This window comes from Adiantum capillus-veneris, chromosome 19 (assembly GCF_014529385.1).
Source record: "Adiantum capillus-veneris isolate H3 chromosome 19, ASM1452938v2, whole genome shotgun sequence".
NCBI classification, from domain to species: Eukaryota; Viridiplantae; Streptophyta; class Polypodiopsida; order Polypodiales; family Pteridaceae; genus Adiantum; species Adiantum capillus-veneris.
In genome coordinates this window covers 143695363-143713308 of record NC_140949.1, presented here as the reverse complement: position 1 = coordinate 143713308, position 17946 = coordinate 143695363, and the positions used below count along the sequence as shown (strand labels likewise).

General features: G+C 46.0%; 1 protein-coding gene across 1 annotated transcript in view; it reads right to left on the bottom strand.

The window, feature by feature from the left end:
* Positions 1-267: 267 nt before the first annotated feature.
* The window catches only part of LOC147435007 (cytochrome oxidase complex assembly protein), a 104653-nt gene continuing 86974 nt past the window's right edge, over positions 268-17946 (bottom strand). Inside the window, exons 3-5 of the mRNA XM_086491366.1 lie at positions 17463-17650; positions 17248-17382; positions 268-553 (exon numbers count right to left, since the gene is read on the bottom strand). Coding sequence (XP_086347492.1) covers positions 453-553; positions 17248-17382; positions 17463-17650 — 424 coding nt within the window. The 3' untranslated portion in view covers positions 268-452. The remainder of the gene's footprint in view (positions 554-17247; positions 17383-17462; positions 17651-17946) is intronic.

Sequence of the window (17946 nt, the reverse complement as noted above, 5' to 3'; positions counted from 1 at the left end):
GTTACAAGACATAGAAATATAAAGCCGCACATGACCCCCCCTCCCCCCCGCAAATAATCATCCAAGTTCGGGCCATGAGCTATTCAACAACTCCCTCATCACTCCTCCCGCAAATAAGCTAAAAAGGTCTAGGCTATGAGATATAGAGGCATTTTACAACCAAATGCCCCCCCAGATCACAACCTGCGTCGTTTGGAGGTGCTGAGAGTAACCACTGCTCAGACTTCTTAATACTCCCTCCATAAATAACCACAAGGGTCCTTGCCATGAGTAAAAGAGCACTTTCAAACATTCAATACTCCCCTCGCAAATAACCACTAGGATCCATACCATGAGTATGTGCAAGCTTTCTTGAACATCATTTCTCACTACACCCGGGAGCAAACTACAACTACAAACAGCTGCCAAATTAAAGGATGATTTGAAGAGCGCCAAAGAGTCCTAGCAATCCCCTAGAGAATCGGCGGCAAATTCTCACTTAGAAACTCCACATTGCTTTCGCATGAAATTTGGAGGCGAGTATACCTTTGTGCCACCTCTCCCAATCCCAGCCCTAAAAACACAGTAAAAAATCAGCCTCTGTTTGATCACTTTTTGAAGTGAAATTGAAGAGAAAACTATAAGGAGATGCAGCACAGTAAACTCAAGCGCATAAGCATTATCCGCATCAATATACATCTGAAAATCAGGTTTTTAGAGAATTTATAGCTGTAAAATAGCATGCTACTTCAACAAGGGTGTGGGAGCACATTCAAATGACTACCACGGCCTGCACTATGACCACAGAAGCACGATGGCTGCATAAAACTACAATATTTGCAAAAATCAACTCTCAAATTAACCAAAAACTGATGCAAATATCCTTAAACTGCCCCACTACTCGCAGATGATGACTTGATACAGCGAGTTACTCTCCTTAACAAGTGTCCCACTTTCCCACTTAGCAAAGCCTAATTATTCTTGAGAACGTGAATCTCAATTGTCGAAGATTAATATTGTCCTCTCGATATTCATTTCACAAAACCCTATAGCCTTTCAGCCGACTTCGTCTACATTATAGAAGAATGTACAGCCTCAAAAATTGGTGCACACACCTTTTAATGCCGATTGTTGGAGAGCCATATTTGTGGCCCACGGCCCCAACCCTTTCACAGTAGCCATGCATGGCCCTGGGACCTCAAGGTCTTGTCTGCTTGCACATTTCAAGAGCTTTAGGAGGAAAAAAACACAACAAAATAAGATAAATAGTAGCCAAGGATACATGAGTGGGTTATTTCTCCCACTAGGTGTTCTGCTTTTCTACCCTTGTCATCTTACCTGGTGATTTTCATGCAGAGCCCTGAGGCATTTCGTGTAAGGATTCTAGGTACTAATCCTTAATTAAGTACTTAAACTCATGATTAAGACTTACGAAACTTGAACTGAACTTGGAAACAAAACTTGGAAGACTCTGTGTTGATTGATTGAATGTGTGATAAGAGGGCTCCTGTAACGTGCAGCTGAAGTGAATGTTGAACTTTGCTCAAGATGAGTGCTCCGAATTGTGCTCAAGGTTCCTTTTACTTAGGGAAGGGAGAGCCTTCCGTTCTTTAATGAGAGACTGCAATGGACACAAACAAAGTGAATGGACACTGTGAGTGAAGGTGCTGAGACTGAGAGATAGAGAGAGAAGAAAATACGACACCAGAATGTTGTCAAACCCTCCTCCGAAGGCTCCACTCTGTATGGCGAGAGCGGTCTACTATTGATTGCACAAATCCCTACAATGCTTGGACTTGCCGACGATGAGGACGACGACGAGACGGGCTGAAATCTGAAAATGCTAAGGGCTGAAATCTGCAAATCTTTATCTACTGAATTCTGACTCTATGTCAGGGACGATGTCGATGACGATGATGCGACGACGACGCGCTGAAAACGCAGATGCTGATATCTGCGTTTTCCGGGCTGAAACTGCAAACTTCGATGGATCCGACCGTGCCACGAGGATCTGCTGCAAGAAGGTGAGATCTGCGAGGTTTGGGGGTTCTACTGCGGGTACTGACTGCTGAAAACTGAAAACGCTAGTGTTCTTGATGGTCTTGTCGCAAAGATCTGCAAAAATGCTGATGGTCTCAGGTAGATGCAAAAACGCTAGGGCTGAATGTCCTGCGGTGGGAATCTGCTAACACTGGGGCTGATCTGCTGTGGTTCTGTCGCCAGGCTGATGTTGATGCAAAAACGCTGGCTGATCTGGGTTCTTGATCCAAAAACGCTAGTCCATCTGTTGTGGTGCAAAAACGCTAGGGATCTTGGGGTCCTACTGAGAAGTTGCATGTGAACACACTGGTTCCTACTACCTCTTCAGCCAGAAAGTGCTAGCGCTAGGTTTCTATATATACAAGCTTAGCAAAATTGCCCTACCTAGTTCCCACAAAAGTCACTTAAAGATAATAAGTGAAAAATGTCAAAAATAGGGAAAACAGGTCTATGCACTGTAAAAATGCTCCTGATGGATTCTGACTGTAATCTGATGATCATGCTGTGTGCAACCAGAGGATATGCATCTATTCTAAGTGTCTGGACATGCACGGTCTGCTAACAGACTCACAAAAGTGCCAGATCACTTCCTAAGCTAACTGAACTGAACCCATGTCATGAAGTAGCTTGTCCACGTACACATAGGGTTAGATGTGCACGTGACATCCCCTCCTTTTCTAAGTGAGGTACTGGTACCGAATTGTATGGCGTCGAGGGAGATCGCCAACAATGTCTAGAATCCTGGAAAGGACTGTTCGCCGGCCCACTCTGATGCGTGTGTCATGCGATACTTGAACTTCATAAAAGTCTGCAAAGTCGTTTTCTTTGGGCCGCGCCGAAAACGACACAAAAAAATTTGTGGCTTCTTCCATGCTTCTACTTGGTCTAGAGCCATGTGTCTACCTTCTTCAAGAATCTCCAAGGCTGAAAATTCCTGAAACCACTTCCAACACAAAAACATGAACATACCCATTCCATGTAAAGTGACAGGAAAAATATTATTCCTTCGAAAAAATTGTGCGTGCAATGTAGATGAACAAAGTGACGGAGTGCCAACCGTTAATCAAACACAGGCTCACAATGGGGTCGAATCTTGACTTTACGATCTAAATCAATCAACTCTCGCAAATCACAATGGAAATGCCTATGCTTGATGCTCAATCCTTCTTGTGCTCTTTCAGAAACTGTGTCATGCCAAGGAAGAGACATGGAATGACACTTCCTTGAATGCATACTTTTCAACTTTTCATGAGAAATCTGCATACATCCGTGCTCATTCATGATGAATCGTGCTCAACGTACAATATGGCATGCCTTTGAAAAGGGATCAAAGAAAGACGCTGACTAAAATATAGGAATCGATCACGAATGAAACACTCGAACAATGCGTGCTGACTAATTACTCGAACACATAATACTTCCTAAGACGGTTCTTTGGACCTAGGCTCGAGAGACAAGATCGGTTCTTTGGGATCTATCGAATCTTCTTGTGGGGGTTCTGTGGACCTCGACTCGAAAGCCAAGATCGGTTCTTCGTGATTGATCAAATCTGCAATGAGGTGAGCGTCACTAGAAAAAGTATCAACTAAACCATCATCCTTGTGAGCAATCACAGCTTCTTCCTGCAAATCATCATGCTTGTGAGAAATCACATCTTGATCATGCAAATCTTCATGCTTGAGAATAATCATCATGCTTATTATTATCATCCAAATTTTGTGTGTCATGCTTGGGAGAAGAAGCGACTGAAAGAGTCTCCTTTTCTTGATTCTGTGCAAGCTCCACCTGCACAAAAGAAAAAAGTTGCCTCAACTCTTTTATGTGTTGGTCGCCCTTCTCTTCTCTTGCTTTGTTCTCGCGATCAAATGTTGCTTATCTTTCTTTGTTCTCGCGATCAAATTTTGCTTCTCTTTCGTCGCGCTCACGCGCTATGGCTGCCATTCTGTCTTGGTACTCACGCTCTATGGCTGCCATTATTTCGTCGCTTTCTAACTTCCTGTCCATTACCATCTTGTCGAAAGCCTCCATAGGAGTTAGTGCAATCCTTGGCGTAGATGGGGAAGGGGGAGGGTCGGAAAAACCTCCTGTTGGGGATATTCTTCTTCTCCACGCCCACGCCCACGCTCACCACCTCCATGTGAAGTACCATTTCGCTTCGAATGATGACCATCCACTGAAGCCTTGGGTTCTTAAGTTCACGAGGAATTTGGGTTCTTGTGGGTCTTGGTTCTTGAGTTCTTGGGGGTCTTGAATCTTGAGGTTCTTGAGGTTCTTGAGGATCTTGAGGATCTTGAGGTTCTTGAGTGTCTTGAGGTTCTTCTTTCGCTTGCAATCTATGTTAGAGAAGGATCTTCTCTTCACCCGAGTTGTGCTCTTTTCCGCAGGCGCACCCCTTGGCGGCCTTGACTCACACCAAGGTTGCTTTTTCCCACCTCACCTCGATTGGCTGGCCGCTAAGCGCACGGTCCGCTTTCAACGAGTGAAAAGAGGCACAATAGGAGGCTGGACAAGCTCTTCTTTCTTGGGTTTCCTGTCACTCTTCAAAAACACGATTAGGAATCGACACGCCCAAGAGGTCTTGGGTTACATGCGACCGCAACAAGCAAAAAAAAAAATGTGGTTCTTGTGGTTCTTTCCTTGAGTGATACAGAACACTGCCAAAGCTCTAATACCAATCTAAGGTGCAGCGGAAGTGAATGTTGAACTTTGCTCAAGATGAGTGCTCCGGACTGTGCTCAAGGTTCCTTTTACTTAGGGAAGGGAGAGCCTTCCGTTCTTTAATGAGAGAGTGCAATGGACACAAACAAAGTGAATGGACATTGTGAGTGAAGGTGTTGAGACCATAGTAACAGGGGACGCCCTTTTTCGGGCTTCCCGTCCCCACTTTTCCGTCCCCACTTGCCGTCTCGCTCTCTTTTTTACACTAAAAATCCATTTCAGCCCCGTCCCCCGTCCCCCGTTCCCCCGTCCCGGAATGCGTCCCTTGTGACTATGGTTGAGACTGAGAGAAAGAGAGAGAAGTTAATACGACACCAAAATGTTGTCAAACCCTCCTCTGAAGGCCCCACTCTCTATGGCGAGAGCAGTCTACTATTGATTGCACAAATCTCTACAATGCTTGGACTTGCCAACTCGACGAGACGAGCTGAAATCTGAAAACGCTAAGGACTGAAATCTGCAAATCTTTATCTCTTGAATTCTGACTCTATGTCGGTGACGACGGTGCATTGAAAACGCAGATGCTGAAATCAGCGTTTTCCGGGCTGAAACTGCACACTTCGCGGGATCTGACCGTGCGGCAAGGATCTACTGCAGGAAGGTAAGGGGTTTGGGGGTTCTATTGCGGGTACTGATTGCTGAAAACTGAAAACGCTAGTGTTCTTGATGGTCTTGTCGCGAAGATCTGCAAAAACGCTGATGGTCTCAGGTAGGTGCAAAAACGCTAGGGCTGAATGTCATCCTGCGGTGGGAATCTGATAACGCTATGGACTGATCTGCTGTGGTTCTGTCGCCACGTTGATGCTGATGCAAAAACGCTGGCTGATCTGGGTTCTTGATCTAAAAACGCTAGCCCATTTGCTGTGGTGCAAAAACGCTAGGGATCTTGGGGTCTTGCTGAGAAGTTGCCAGTGAACACACTGGTTCCTGCTGCCTCTTCTGCCAGAAAGTGCCAGCGCTAGGTTTCTATATATACAAGCTTAGCAAAATTGCCCTACCTAGTTTCCAACAAAAGTCACTTAAAAATAATAAGTGAAAAATGTGAAAAATAGGGAAAATAGGTCTATACACTGTAAAAATGCTCCTGATGGGTTCTTACTGTAATCTGATGATCATGTTGTGTGCAACCAGAGGATATGCACCTATTCTAAGTATCTGGACATGCACGGTCTGCGAACAGACTCACAAAAGTGCCAGATCCCTTACCAAGCTAACTGAATGGAACTCATGTCATGAAGTAGCTTGTCCACATACACATAGGGTTAGATGTGCACTTGACAGCTCCTTATATAGGAGACGAAGAGACACAAATGAAAAGACACGTCTCATGGTGAAGAGACATAACTGAAGACGTATAGACACATCTTTTCAGCAAAGAGCTGCAATCATTGGGCGAAGAGTCGCACCCGTAGAGCGAAGGGGCGTGACCAGTCGTCGAAGGAGTGTGGCTTTTGGCAAAGAGGCACGTCTCTTGGGCGAAGAGGTGTGACCATCCAAGCATAGGGGTTCTCTTTGGCATGGCACTTAGCGTATCTGCAACTAGGAGTGCATGTAATACTGCAACATAGTCTCAATCGTGACATTCTCTCCCATTTAAAATGAGAGCCCATGTTAAAGAAATGACTTCTGATGTTGACAGAACTCTGGAAGAGCAATGAATCTTCGAAAATCTTCAATCTTTGAGTTATTGGAAACCTTTGTCTTGAATCTTTGCTTCTTGCGAAACCTTTTTTCTTTTACTGTTAAATCCCATGTCATTGCATTGTTCAAATTCTTTTTAGAGGAATCTCACATAATTAGGTTGATTGCAACAAGAGATTGATCTTCAAAATTCTTCATGCGATATAAGATTTCTAGTTCAAAATCTTCTAGTAACTACAAAATATTTGGGGAAGAGAAAATCTTCTCAAGGTACTCTTCAGATGGGGTAACTTCAACTTTAGTAATCACTGGAGAGGATTTTGACTTGAGAGTGTAATCATCGTCCAATAATGAATCCCAAAATTCTTCGGAATCGTCTGTCACTTCATGACTTGCAATTGGCATATCATCATCCAGCAAAGAATCATAGAAAGCATAGTCGTCTTCAAACTCGGAATCCGCAACTATGTCCTTATCTTTGTCTGGTAACGAAGTATCACTTGGAAAAACTTCTTGCTTGAAATCTTCTCTGTCTTCAGCAATTGATTCAGGAGAAGTTAATGAGTTCAAAAATTCATCAATAATAATATTTGCATCTGCATCGGAAATCATATTCTCTTCATAATCCACTGTATCATACTATTTGACTAGTACACGTGAGGCTTGAATCAATCGTTCTGCATGATAAAGCCCGTGTAAAGTCAGTTCACGTCTATCTTTGAACATATTGATAGCCGCAACTATGTCCTTATCTTTGTCTGGTAACGAAGTATCACTTGGAAAAACTTCTTGCTTGAAATCTTCTCTGTCTTCAGCAATTGATTCAGGAGAAGTTAATGAATTCAAAAATTCATTAATAATAATATTTGCATCTGCATCGGAAATCATATTCTCTTCATAATCCACTGTATCATGCTATTTGACTAGTACACTTGCTTGAATCAATCGTTCTGCATGATAAAGCCCGTGTAAAATCAGTTCACGTCTATCTTTGAACATATTGATAGTATGTCCTCGAAAGCTAATTGCGGGATCATACTGGAATAACCAATGCTGACCAAGAATCATGTCGTAATAAGATAGAGGCATGACTTCGAAATCCAATTGATCTGCATCAGTTTGAATCTCGAACTGCAACTGTCGAACTGTCTGATCACAAGTCAAAATTGATCCATCTGCTAATTCCACATCATCTAAATGAGATGTCTTCTAAGTTGGTAAGCCAAGCTATTGAACTATCTGAGTGCTGACAAAATTACTAGAGCATCCACTGTGCACCAAAATGTTGATGGAGCGACCATTGAGAGTTCCAAGACGGCTGAGAACTTGCTTTAAAAGAAGCTTCAAAAGTGAAGAACCGCACTGAGCATGCTTCATAAGAATAGTCGTATCCTCTGAGACACGAATTCTGTTGACCACTGATTTTCCTTTATCCTTAGCTGAATGTGGTTGTTCAACATTCGATGATGTTTCCGCGTTGGAATTTATTTTCAAATTAGACAGTTTGGTCTCTTTGGACATTGATACCATCTATGGTCACCACCGCAAGTTGTACATAATCCTTCCTTCTTTGAAGTCCAAGATGCATTTGACGAAGAGCCTTACTGAGTATTGGAATGCCGATCTTGAGAAAAATGACGTCCTTTACCGCGATCAAGTGGAGGAACATTTGAAGAAGATCTGCTTTGAGATTGTCGATCTTGAGAATAGAACCTTGAAGTTGAATAAGGTGTTGTGGCTTGCTGGCTGAACTGAGACTGATGTTGCTGACTTTGGCTATAGTTGTCTCTGCGATCGCGCTATGTAAAGCGAGTGCTATTTGAAGATCTTTCACCGAGAAGAAAATTCCATGTAGGGCGTCGATTATTGCGAAGACGCTCCACATAAGCAATTGCAGCATCCAAGGTGGCATGGCTGTATTTGTGCACATCGTCCTTCAGGTTGGGGTTGAGTCCGTCCATAAAACTGTGTAGTTTATCAGAGGGACTAAGGGTCTCTATCTCCAGAGTTGCTTTGAAACTTTGTGATGTACGCGGCAAAGGAACCTGTTTGGCTCAGGCGGAGAAAAGAGGACCGGGCATGAAAATCCGCATTGGCAGGCTCGAATGCCTTGCGAATAGCACGTCGGAATTTATCCCAAGAAGGTGTGTTAGCAACCCATCGTTGCCACCAAAGAAATGTTGTATACTTTAGCAGAGAGCTAGCAAGTGCAACTTTTTTATTTCCAACCAAATCTGTGTTGGACAAGTAGACCTCCATTTTGAACAGCCATTGGTCCAGCATGCGCTTGTCGCAGCAACCATTATACCGCTCGGGCAATTTAACATCCAGCTTCTTCTGTACAGCATTAAAAATCTTATAAAGTAATTGAAGTTCGCGATTGTCTACCTCTTCAGTTGGATCTGGTTCGTTTGGTTCGTCCATTGAAGCTTCAGAAGAAGGTGTGGAAGATGCTGCATGTGTAGTCCGAGAAGCAGAAGGACGCCTTCGAGAAGTATTTTGCATCTGCATCTGATCCAAGCGAGTGTGTAGTGATGCGAGACTTGTGGAAAGTGTGGCCATCTGCTTTGATAAGAGTAAAGGCATCATCAGATTGACCACCTCCATCCTGAGAATTCGGCATGGTTACGCCTCAAAGGAAACTCTTGAAAAGGTGCAAGAGCAGGTTCGGGGACAGGTTATGGGACGGGTGCTTCGTGAGTGGAAAGTCTCGCTGGAATAAGTTCGCACTCTGGAGTCTAAGATCTAGAATAATTATAATCTTTGCTCTAGAGAATCTAGAATCATGAACACTTCATGTGTAGGAAAAATTCAACCGCATCGGGAAATTCCGTGTACTGGTTCGCGTCAGCCATGTGTGCGAAATGTCTTGCGACTTTCAGCCAGCATTAAGTGAAATGGCAACCCAGCGCAAATTCAGCCCAGCGTTTCAGAAATTTCAGCTAGCGCTGGGAAAGAGGGTGACTCCTGGTGAAGGGGTGCGGGCAAAGAGAAGGTGTGGTTGCCTGCAAGGTCAGTGCCTTTTCGCGTGAAGGGGTGCGAAACTCTCGGAACTGAAGGGGCACTTCCGCTTGAACCTCCTCATGAACGGTCATTATCACTGGTACGCCCGCACACACACATTTGTACTGCTGTCCGTTATGTATAGAATTGGAACAGAATAAATTTAAGTTACCTCATACGCGTAGTAGAGGTACACCATCTTTCCTCTGTGGCTATATAACACACTAGGTGAGGGTTGTGGGTAGGGTCGGCAACGGCGAGGCTAGGTAGACGCCAAGTCCAAAGGCCCCGGAAATTTTTTTTCTCTCATACCACTGTAAGGATTCTAGGTACTAATCCTTAATTAAGTACTTAAACTCATGATTAAGACTTAAGAAACTTGAACTGAACTCAGAAACAAGACTTAGAAGACTCTGTGTTGAATGAGTGATACAAGGGCTCCTTATATAGGAGACAAAGAGACATAAATAAAAAGACATGTCTCATGGTGAAGAAACATGACTTTAGACGTAAAGACACATCCTTTCGGCGACGAGCTGCAACCATTGGGCGAAGAGTCGCACCTGTAGAGCGAAGGGGTGTGACGAGTCGTCGAAGGAGTGTGGCTTTTGACGAAGAGGCACGTCTCTTGGGCAAAGAGGTGTGACCATCCAAGCGTAGGGGTTCTCTTCGGCATGGCACTTTGCGTATCTGCAACTAGGAGTGTATGTAATACTGCAACATAGTCACAATCGTGACATTTCGGGTCTTCTTCAAAAATTTCCTTCCTCGATAGTTCATATCTAATAAGAATTCTTAGAGATTTACTGCAATGGTTGTTGTCGGGCTACCACTCATTCTATTAGCCTGTAGTTACATAAGCAAGAGGCTGATGTCTTTGAATCCCGTTACATTCGTTCGGCTGCTCAAGTTATTCAAATTGCTTTTTTGAAGTACCTCTATTATACAATGCTCTCCACTTTCACTTTGCTTATGGTTCTATGGATATAGCCTTACTTCTATCCTTTTACATTACTAGTGGCTTTTCCCTACTGGTCTATACTCATTGAGATTGTCGAGGGCTCACCACCCCACTTGTATCTTGTAATGCCTTCAAGATTTTTCTAGAATATAAGGGTCTCAAGCCATGGCTTTCTAGAGAAAAGAAAGAAAGAAAGATCCCTTTACTTCTATTAAAGGCTGAAATCGGCCTATGAGACAAATCAAATACACGTGTGTCCTCCATCTATCGAGAAAGGACAAATGTAAAAAGTAACAAAACGTGGTCCTGCGGTAAGGGGGGACGGGGGTGATCCATGGGAGGCTAGGATACAAGATACATGGTGTATTTGGGGGGGCGGGGGGGGAGGGGAGAGGGGGAGCCTAGCTCTATCTCTAGAGGTTATGGGTGCACATCTATATGTTTAGAGAAGTACAATCATGAAGCGCATCAAGATGACTAGCTCTCTTGGGGTAGAACTCCGCCACTCCCTGTCTCGGGTGTCGTGCATCTCTTTGAGTTCAGTTGTTATTGAAGTGCTAAAAGTCTGTTCAATCTGTTCTTTTTCGTTGGCATGTGGTGCCTGTCTCGTGACAGGCTGCATGTATGATTGCGGCTGGGTCTACCATCAAAACTGAGAAAATCTATCCTGGGTTGTCTCGTCGTGGAGAGTCTGGATCTCTTGAATCTGTATGTGATGGAATCTCAGAGCTTTGTATCTTGGAGCTTTGGGGCGTCTCCTAGCTCTCATCGTCAACCTGTTGTAGGGTGACCCCTATCTATGTCTGCATGATGGGTAGGGCTCTAGAAGAAGTCTGTAAACAGTGATTGTCTGCCACTGTCTGGTGCCGCTACTGGTGCCAACAATGTCTCTCTATGTCTATGTATCTCCACTAGAAAACGGCCAAATCGGCACTAATCTCTAGACTCCATGAATCTGTCGTAGGGTGGGATGTCCTGTAAAAAGAGTCCCATATCTATCTTTCTTAGTCTGATATGCTCTACATCTGTACAAAAAGTGCCCCTTGTCCTCAGTCACCCTCTCTGTGAAATGCTAGCAGAATCTCTCAGCTCGGGGGGTATGAGCAGCTCTTCCCATCTCTATCTCTAGCCGGTGTGATGATACTCAGAGCTGACCAATCGCCCCTCGTGAGCTATGTAGCATGTATGTGTCCATGTAGCGCAGTCTCTGAATGAGCCCCGTGTCTAGCATGGTGAAGAAGTGCTCATTGTAATACATCTTCAAGGGAAGAGGCTGCCTAGGGGCAATCCAAATCTCTTTGATGTAGATCTTCCATAGATCTTGTCAGAGTATAGAGTTCCTCTCACTGTGTGAGAGCTTGATGAAGGGTGAGCCCGGGTCATACTAGAAGGGTGGTAATCTATCCATGTCTAGTCCATGTGCTCCAAACCACTTTCTCATCTGCAAGTACCAAGACTCCTGCTCGCCTGACTCTAAAATCTGTTTGGAGGCCTCGTAGGCTCTGCGTGTGAATCTATCTGATGGCATCTCTCTTATCCTTTGAATAATGCAAACCATTTGGAAAATAGCCTCGACTAGCATGGGTAGAGTGGCTAATTAATGTGGTGTGGTACTAAGGGCTTGCTGCGGAACAAGCGTGATATCATACATATCCGTGGTCTCTCAATCTGTGTCCACGAGACGGCTGACAGTCCAAGGTTCCATATTATTGCACCATACATCAAAGATGGGATGACCTAAGTGTCGAAGAGCCACCCTTTCGTGCGGGGCTCCTGAAAGTGTCCCTGATGACATCTCCCTCTAGCATGGCCAGAGCTGCATGTCTCATGTCTAAAACATGGAATGGGAAATTGGTACGAGAAGTTGGAATGGGAACAGGGATTGAACTATCGCATCCTTTGAATGAAGCATATAATCTGGAACAAAGCCTCTACTAGCATAGGTGGGTTCGCCATCTCTACTCAAACAATATTGTACGCTTGTTGCGGATCATCCGAGATAGCATACAAATCTAGGGTCTCTCTATCTAGGTCCAGGTGTCTGCTAATAGGCCTGGAGCCCATACTGCAACAGCGTACATCATAGCCGGTGTCACCAAAGTGTTGAAGAGCCACCCTTTGGTGCGAGGCTCGTGACAGTGTGTTGAGTGGCATCTCTGCTCTGGCATAGCCAATGATACATATCCTCTTGTGAGCCTATCTGTGGAAGCACGAGCCATGGTGAAGCGCCCGGGGGTCTGGCGAAGGTAACCCCTAGATATACATATGACTCTACCACCTCCAGTCTCCCTCTAGCTGCTGTGAAAACTATGTCCTGTCTGACTCCTCTGGTTGTGGGGAAGATCACGACCTTAGTTCACTGTCATACCTCGATGTGTGCAAAAATCATCAAGGGCACCGAGATGGCATTGTAGCCCCTGCTGTGACTCAGAGATCAAAACAATATCATCAACATAAAGCATGATATGTACTGCGGTTCCTGCTAGATCTACCCCCTGCCCTCCAGCTCTGAGTACAAAATCAAAGATCTCATCGATCTAGAGCCCAAACAGTGTGGGTGAGAGAGCTAAGTAGGTGTGCTGACTCTCTGGATGCCACGATGTAGTCCACTGTGCTGCCTCTCCCCTTTGATACACCATGTGGCATCCATGTCAAACCTCCTTGAGCGGGCCATTGTGCCATCCTGTTAAAGATAACGAGACGATGCTCAGGTCCCAGTCTGAATAGGTGGTGCTCGCATCTTGTGGGGTGGGCTATGTCAGCTGAGGTCCGCATGGTGTCTGTGTGCTCCATGGTCTACAAGATCTCTGGATCAGTCGTAGATCTCACATTTTCAGCTACAGGTCCTGGTATTGAAGTCTCCCATTAGGAAGACTTACCCATGAGGTGAGTACTCCATGATCCCCTTTGTAACGCACGTGTAAAGTGACTCACCACTCTCTCCATCCCCATGCTCTGTCGCAGCAAACCTGGAGTCAAAAGGAGCAAAGAAGCATAGGACTATGTATATGATCTAGTCCAGTGAGAGCCAAAGGAAACGGGTGCCCGGATCGCATGCTACAATCTGTATCCTGGTCTATAGCTCTCAACGGAAAATTATGGCGACGATTCCTCACCCTCTGGATGTGTTTGGCATGTACACCCTTTGTGTATGGACTTCCATTGAAAACCATGTATGCGTGGTAAGCTCCTCTTGCAGCTCTTGTGTGTCTCGGTGATGATGTCACGATACTCATGACCTCCTCTAGCCTCTTTGGATGTGTCCATAGGTCCTCGTTGCAATTCCAAATTGCAAGGTGTATCTCCTCATGGTGTGTCCCATAGGCCACGAGTCCCTATGCTATGGCCTTGCCATCAATGATGACCCAGTTGTTGCGGTAACAAACTCTCTTTCCCTCTTTGCGTGCTTGGAGTACTTTGGGCATTCATGCTCGCATATGTCCCACTTGCATCTTTGTGAGGTCATTATCAGGGTAGATAGGAGGAGCTCCCATGCGAGCGCGTAGCATTACCCTCCTGCCAATCAAGAGGGCTCTTGCTTCCTCCAAGGGGAATTGGAGGATGAGAGACCTCTTCTTGGTTAAATCTTTGCCTGCTCTCCATGCTTTGGTGAAGGGCGTTGCCTCTTCTTCCTTGCACCCAAGTTTGGTACATAGCTCTCTACCATCTTTTTCGTGTGTCAAGTCCTCTAATATGCCAGTGACACGTATGTTGAGTCGGTGGGCATGTCGCATCTTCTCTTCCTCGAGGGTGGTGTGCATGAGGAGAATCTCTTCTTTCTGTGCCTCTACTTTTGCGTCCTTTTTATGTTCTTCGTGATCACTTAATTCCACCCACCCCTCTTTGGTGGCCTCTATCTTCCCATCAATGCTCTCTGTGAGGGCTTTGGTGAGCTCCTCTTAGATGGCCTCTTTCGTGCCGGTGTTGATTTCTCCCTCATCGAGGTTGACGGATGCCATTGAGGCCTTGAGAATGGCCATTTGGTCCCGCATCTTTCCTCCTCCTTCGTCCATTCCTCTTGGGTTTTCTTCCATGTCTTGGCCTCCTCCCTTTTTTCCTTGTCCAAAGTCTCCTTCTCTTTCCTCCATTTCTCTTTCTCCTTGAGGGAGGAGGGATGGCGGGGGGAGGTGAAGGGTCAAATTCCGTTCATGTTTAGGGGTGTGTATGTGTGAATGTGTGTTTTTTTCCCGGGGGGGGGGGGGGGGGGAACGGGGGACGGAGAGAGAGAGAAAGAAAGAAAGAAAGAAAGATTTTTAACGTCTATGTCAGGCCGAAATCGGCCTATGAGACAAATCAAATGTACATGGTGTGTATGTCATCCGTCTAGCGGAAAGACAAATGAAACAAAACTGATACAAAACTGAACTGAATGTAGGTTATGGAGTATCTGAGGAGGGATGGAGCTCTATCTCTAGGGGTATATGCATGTCTATATGCTCAAGGTAGTACAATCATGAGAATGCATCAAGCTATCTAGCTCCATCCTGTACAAATGGGGGGATGTAAGATGTGGTACATGGGCGGGGCGGGGCTGGTGCCAAGGCTACCCGGATGAAAGCTGTCGGGTCAGCCCTCATCTGAGCTACTCGCTCCTCAGTGGCACGGCGCTCCCGGGCTCGGATCTCCTCGATCTGTCGGTGGTGGGAGCTCACGCCCCTGTAGCCTGTGACTCGTGGTCGTCGTCTAGCTCGGTTCACCTCCGCCTGTGGGAGTGTCACTCCTCTCTGAGTATCTGGTGAGGTAGGGGTGGCAATCCTCTGAAAGAAGTCTGTGAGTTGCGACTGTCTCCCCTCTGTCTGTGTAGCTGTGCGTGGCTGTAGTAGTGTGTCCCGATGGCTCTGTATCTCTAGTAAGAAACGTCCGAGCTGTCTCTGATCTCGAGAGTCCATGATCTCTCAGAGAGTGGGCTGTCCTCTGAATAAGGCCTCATACCTGCCTCTGATCTCAGTGTATGCTCTGCATCTACATACAAAGTGCTCCTCACTCTCCACCTCCTCTGTGCAGGCTCTGCAGACTCGCTCCTCCCTGGGAACACCAGTATGTCTCCCGATCTCAATCTCTAACCTGTGTGAAGCCACTCTCAGCTGACCAATCGCCACCCGTGAGCTATGTGGCATATATGTGTCCATATAGCGTGGTCTCTGTATGAACCCCCCAGACAATATGGTGAGAAACTGGTCTCTGTAATCTGACATCCTCGTCCCCAAGCCAGGTGACTCCCAGACTCTCCTGGTGTATAGCTGCCACAGATCCTGTCTCAATACCAAGTTTCTCTCACTGCGAGAGAGGTGAACAGATGGTGAGTGGGGGTCGTACTGGAATGGTGGTAGGCTCTCCATGTCAAGACCGTGTCCCTCAAACCATGCTCTGACCTGTGAGTACCAAGCTCTCTCATGCCCACTCTCTGATAGCTGTATATCTGCCTCAAATGCTCTACGAGTAAGTCTGTCAGGAGGTAGCTCTCTCATCCTCTGGATGAAGCAGACTGTCTGGAATAATGCCTCTACAACCATAGGTGGTGTGGCGAGCTCGGCTCTAATAATGTCATGTGGCACTGTCTTCTTGCTGCGGAGCAAGCGTGAGATCATACATACCTGTGGCCTCTCAAGCTGTGTCCACTGGTCAGCTGTCAATCCTGGTGCCCATACTGCCGCCGAGTACATCAGGGCCGGGGTGACTAAGGTGTCGAAAAGCCACCCCTTCGTGCGGGGCTCCTGAAAGTGTGCCTGGTGGCATCTCCGCTCTAGCATGGTCAGAGCTGCATATCCTCGGGTGAGCCTGTCAGCAGCAGCCTGCCTCATAGTGAAGGGTCCTGGTAGGCTGGTGAATGTGATGCCAAGGTAGACATAGGAGGTGACTACATCAACCTGTCCTCCTGCTGCTGTGAAGGTGGCAGCGCTCCTCACTGCACTGGATGTGTGAAAGATCATGACCTTGGTTTTGCCAAGGTTCACAGTCAACCCCTTGTGTGTGCTGAATTCGTCCAAGGCCTCAAGATGGCGTTGCAAGCCCTCGGGTGACTCTGAAATCAACACAATATCATCAGCATATAACATGATGTGGACCGGAGTACCTGCCAAGTCGCTCCCCTCTCCCCCTGCTCGTAGTATGTAGTCGGAGATCTCGTCGATGTAGAGCCCAAAGAGTGTCGGGGAGAGTGGGCATCCTTGCTTAACACCAATGGTGCTAGCAATGGTCTCTGAAAAGCCGCCTGGGCAACGAACTCGACCCGTCACCCTCTCGTAGAGAGTATATATGGCCCAAATCATCTCTGTCGGTACCCCAATGCTGTGAAGGCGCTGGAAGAGTCTCTCGCGTGGGACTGTGTCAAAGGCCTTGCGGAAATCCACAAAGCAGCAGTAAAGCCTCTTCTTCCGCGCCTTTGCCCCATCAATGAGGCAGCGCAGAACGAAGATGTGGTCAGTGGTGGAGAAAGCTCGTCTGAAACCTGCCTGGCCTGGAGCTCGTAAACCCTCGGTCTCTGCGTAGCAGCTGAGCTGTGCCTCAAGTACTGCTCCATATAGCTTGAGAGAGAGAGAGAGAGAGAGAGAGAGAGAGAAAAGAAAGAAAGATTTTTAACGTCTATGTCAGGCTGAAATCGGCCTATGAGACAAATCAAATGTACATTGTGTGTATGTCATCCGTCTACACACGATCTCTTGCCCAGAAAAGACACGTTATGGCACATGAGGTGCACAACAAAATTATTCGGCTATATAATGGACTTCCATACCCATACCTGTATGAGTGCTTCGGAAAGGTTTCTAACTTCTCTTGTAATGAGTGCCTATGATTAGACGACTGTCCATCCATATAAATTTCACAAAATTTAGTTTATCAAATTCGCTAAGACATCTAAAGTGCAATTTCAAGTTATTGTGTTGAAGTCTGCCCTTTATTCTCACTTGGTGTTTCCAAAAAGCTTAAAAGCTTAATGCGTTGTGTGGTGTCTTTGCCCCCTGCCAGCTGCCATGCATCTGCTTCAACTGAAATCAGCTCCCAATGGCCAGACTTGAACAAATAGTTCCACATTCCATTCCCTGAAACATGTTTAAAATTTAGCCGAAGTGAGTCTTTGGTGCAGCTAAGTGTCAAAAAGCAGCATCCTTTCTTCTCTTACCTTGGGTTCGTACCGCCTTAAGCTTAATCTCTGCGGTTCCCTGACTTCCATACACCGGAAAGCTACATGACACAAATTGACCATTCTGTGCAAAACCAATGGTTGCTTCTTGCCACCCTCCTTGCTGAATGCGACTGCCAAGGAGTTCCCGAACTCTGTTATTGCCTGCAGCTGATTCAAATGCCTTCCTGAAATAGCCAAACAGCTCCAATGTACAATCTTGAAAATAGGAAAAGCATGACCTGCCCCACTTGGGCATCCAAGGATGTCAGAACAAAGTAGAATAAAGGAGCAATGCATGTTCAACAAAGTAGAATAACTGACAATCAAGTGCTTTTATGTGCATGTCTGCCCTCGATATCCTTGCAACCAAATCGATAGGACTACCCATTGGGCTAGAAAAGACAATTGTGACAAACATCTGCAAAAGTCTGCCAAAATGCAGGAGCAATCCCTTCGATGCCCCTACTCCTCGCCATTCTGC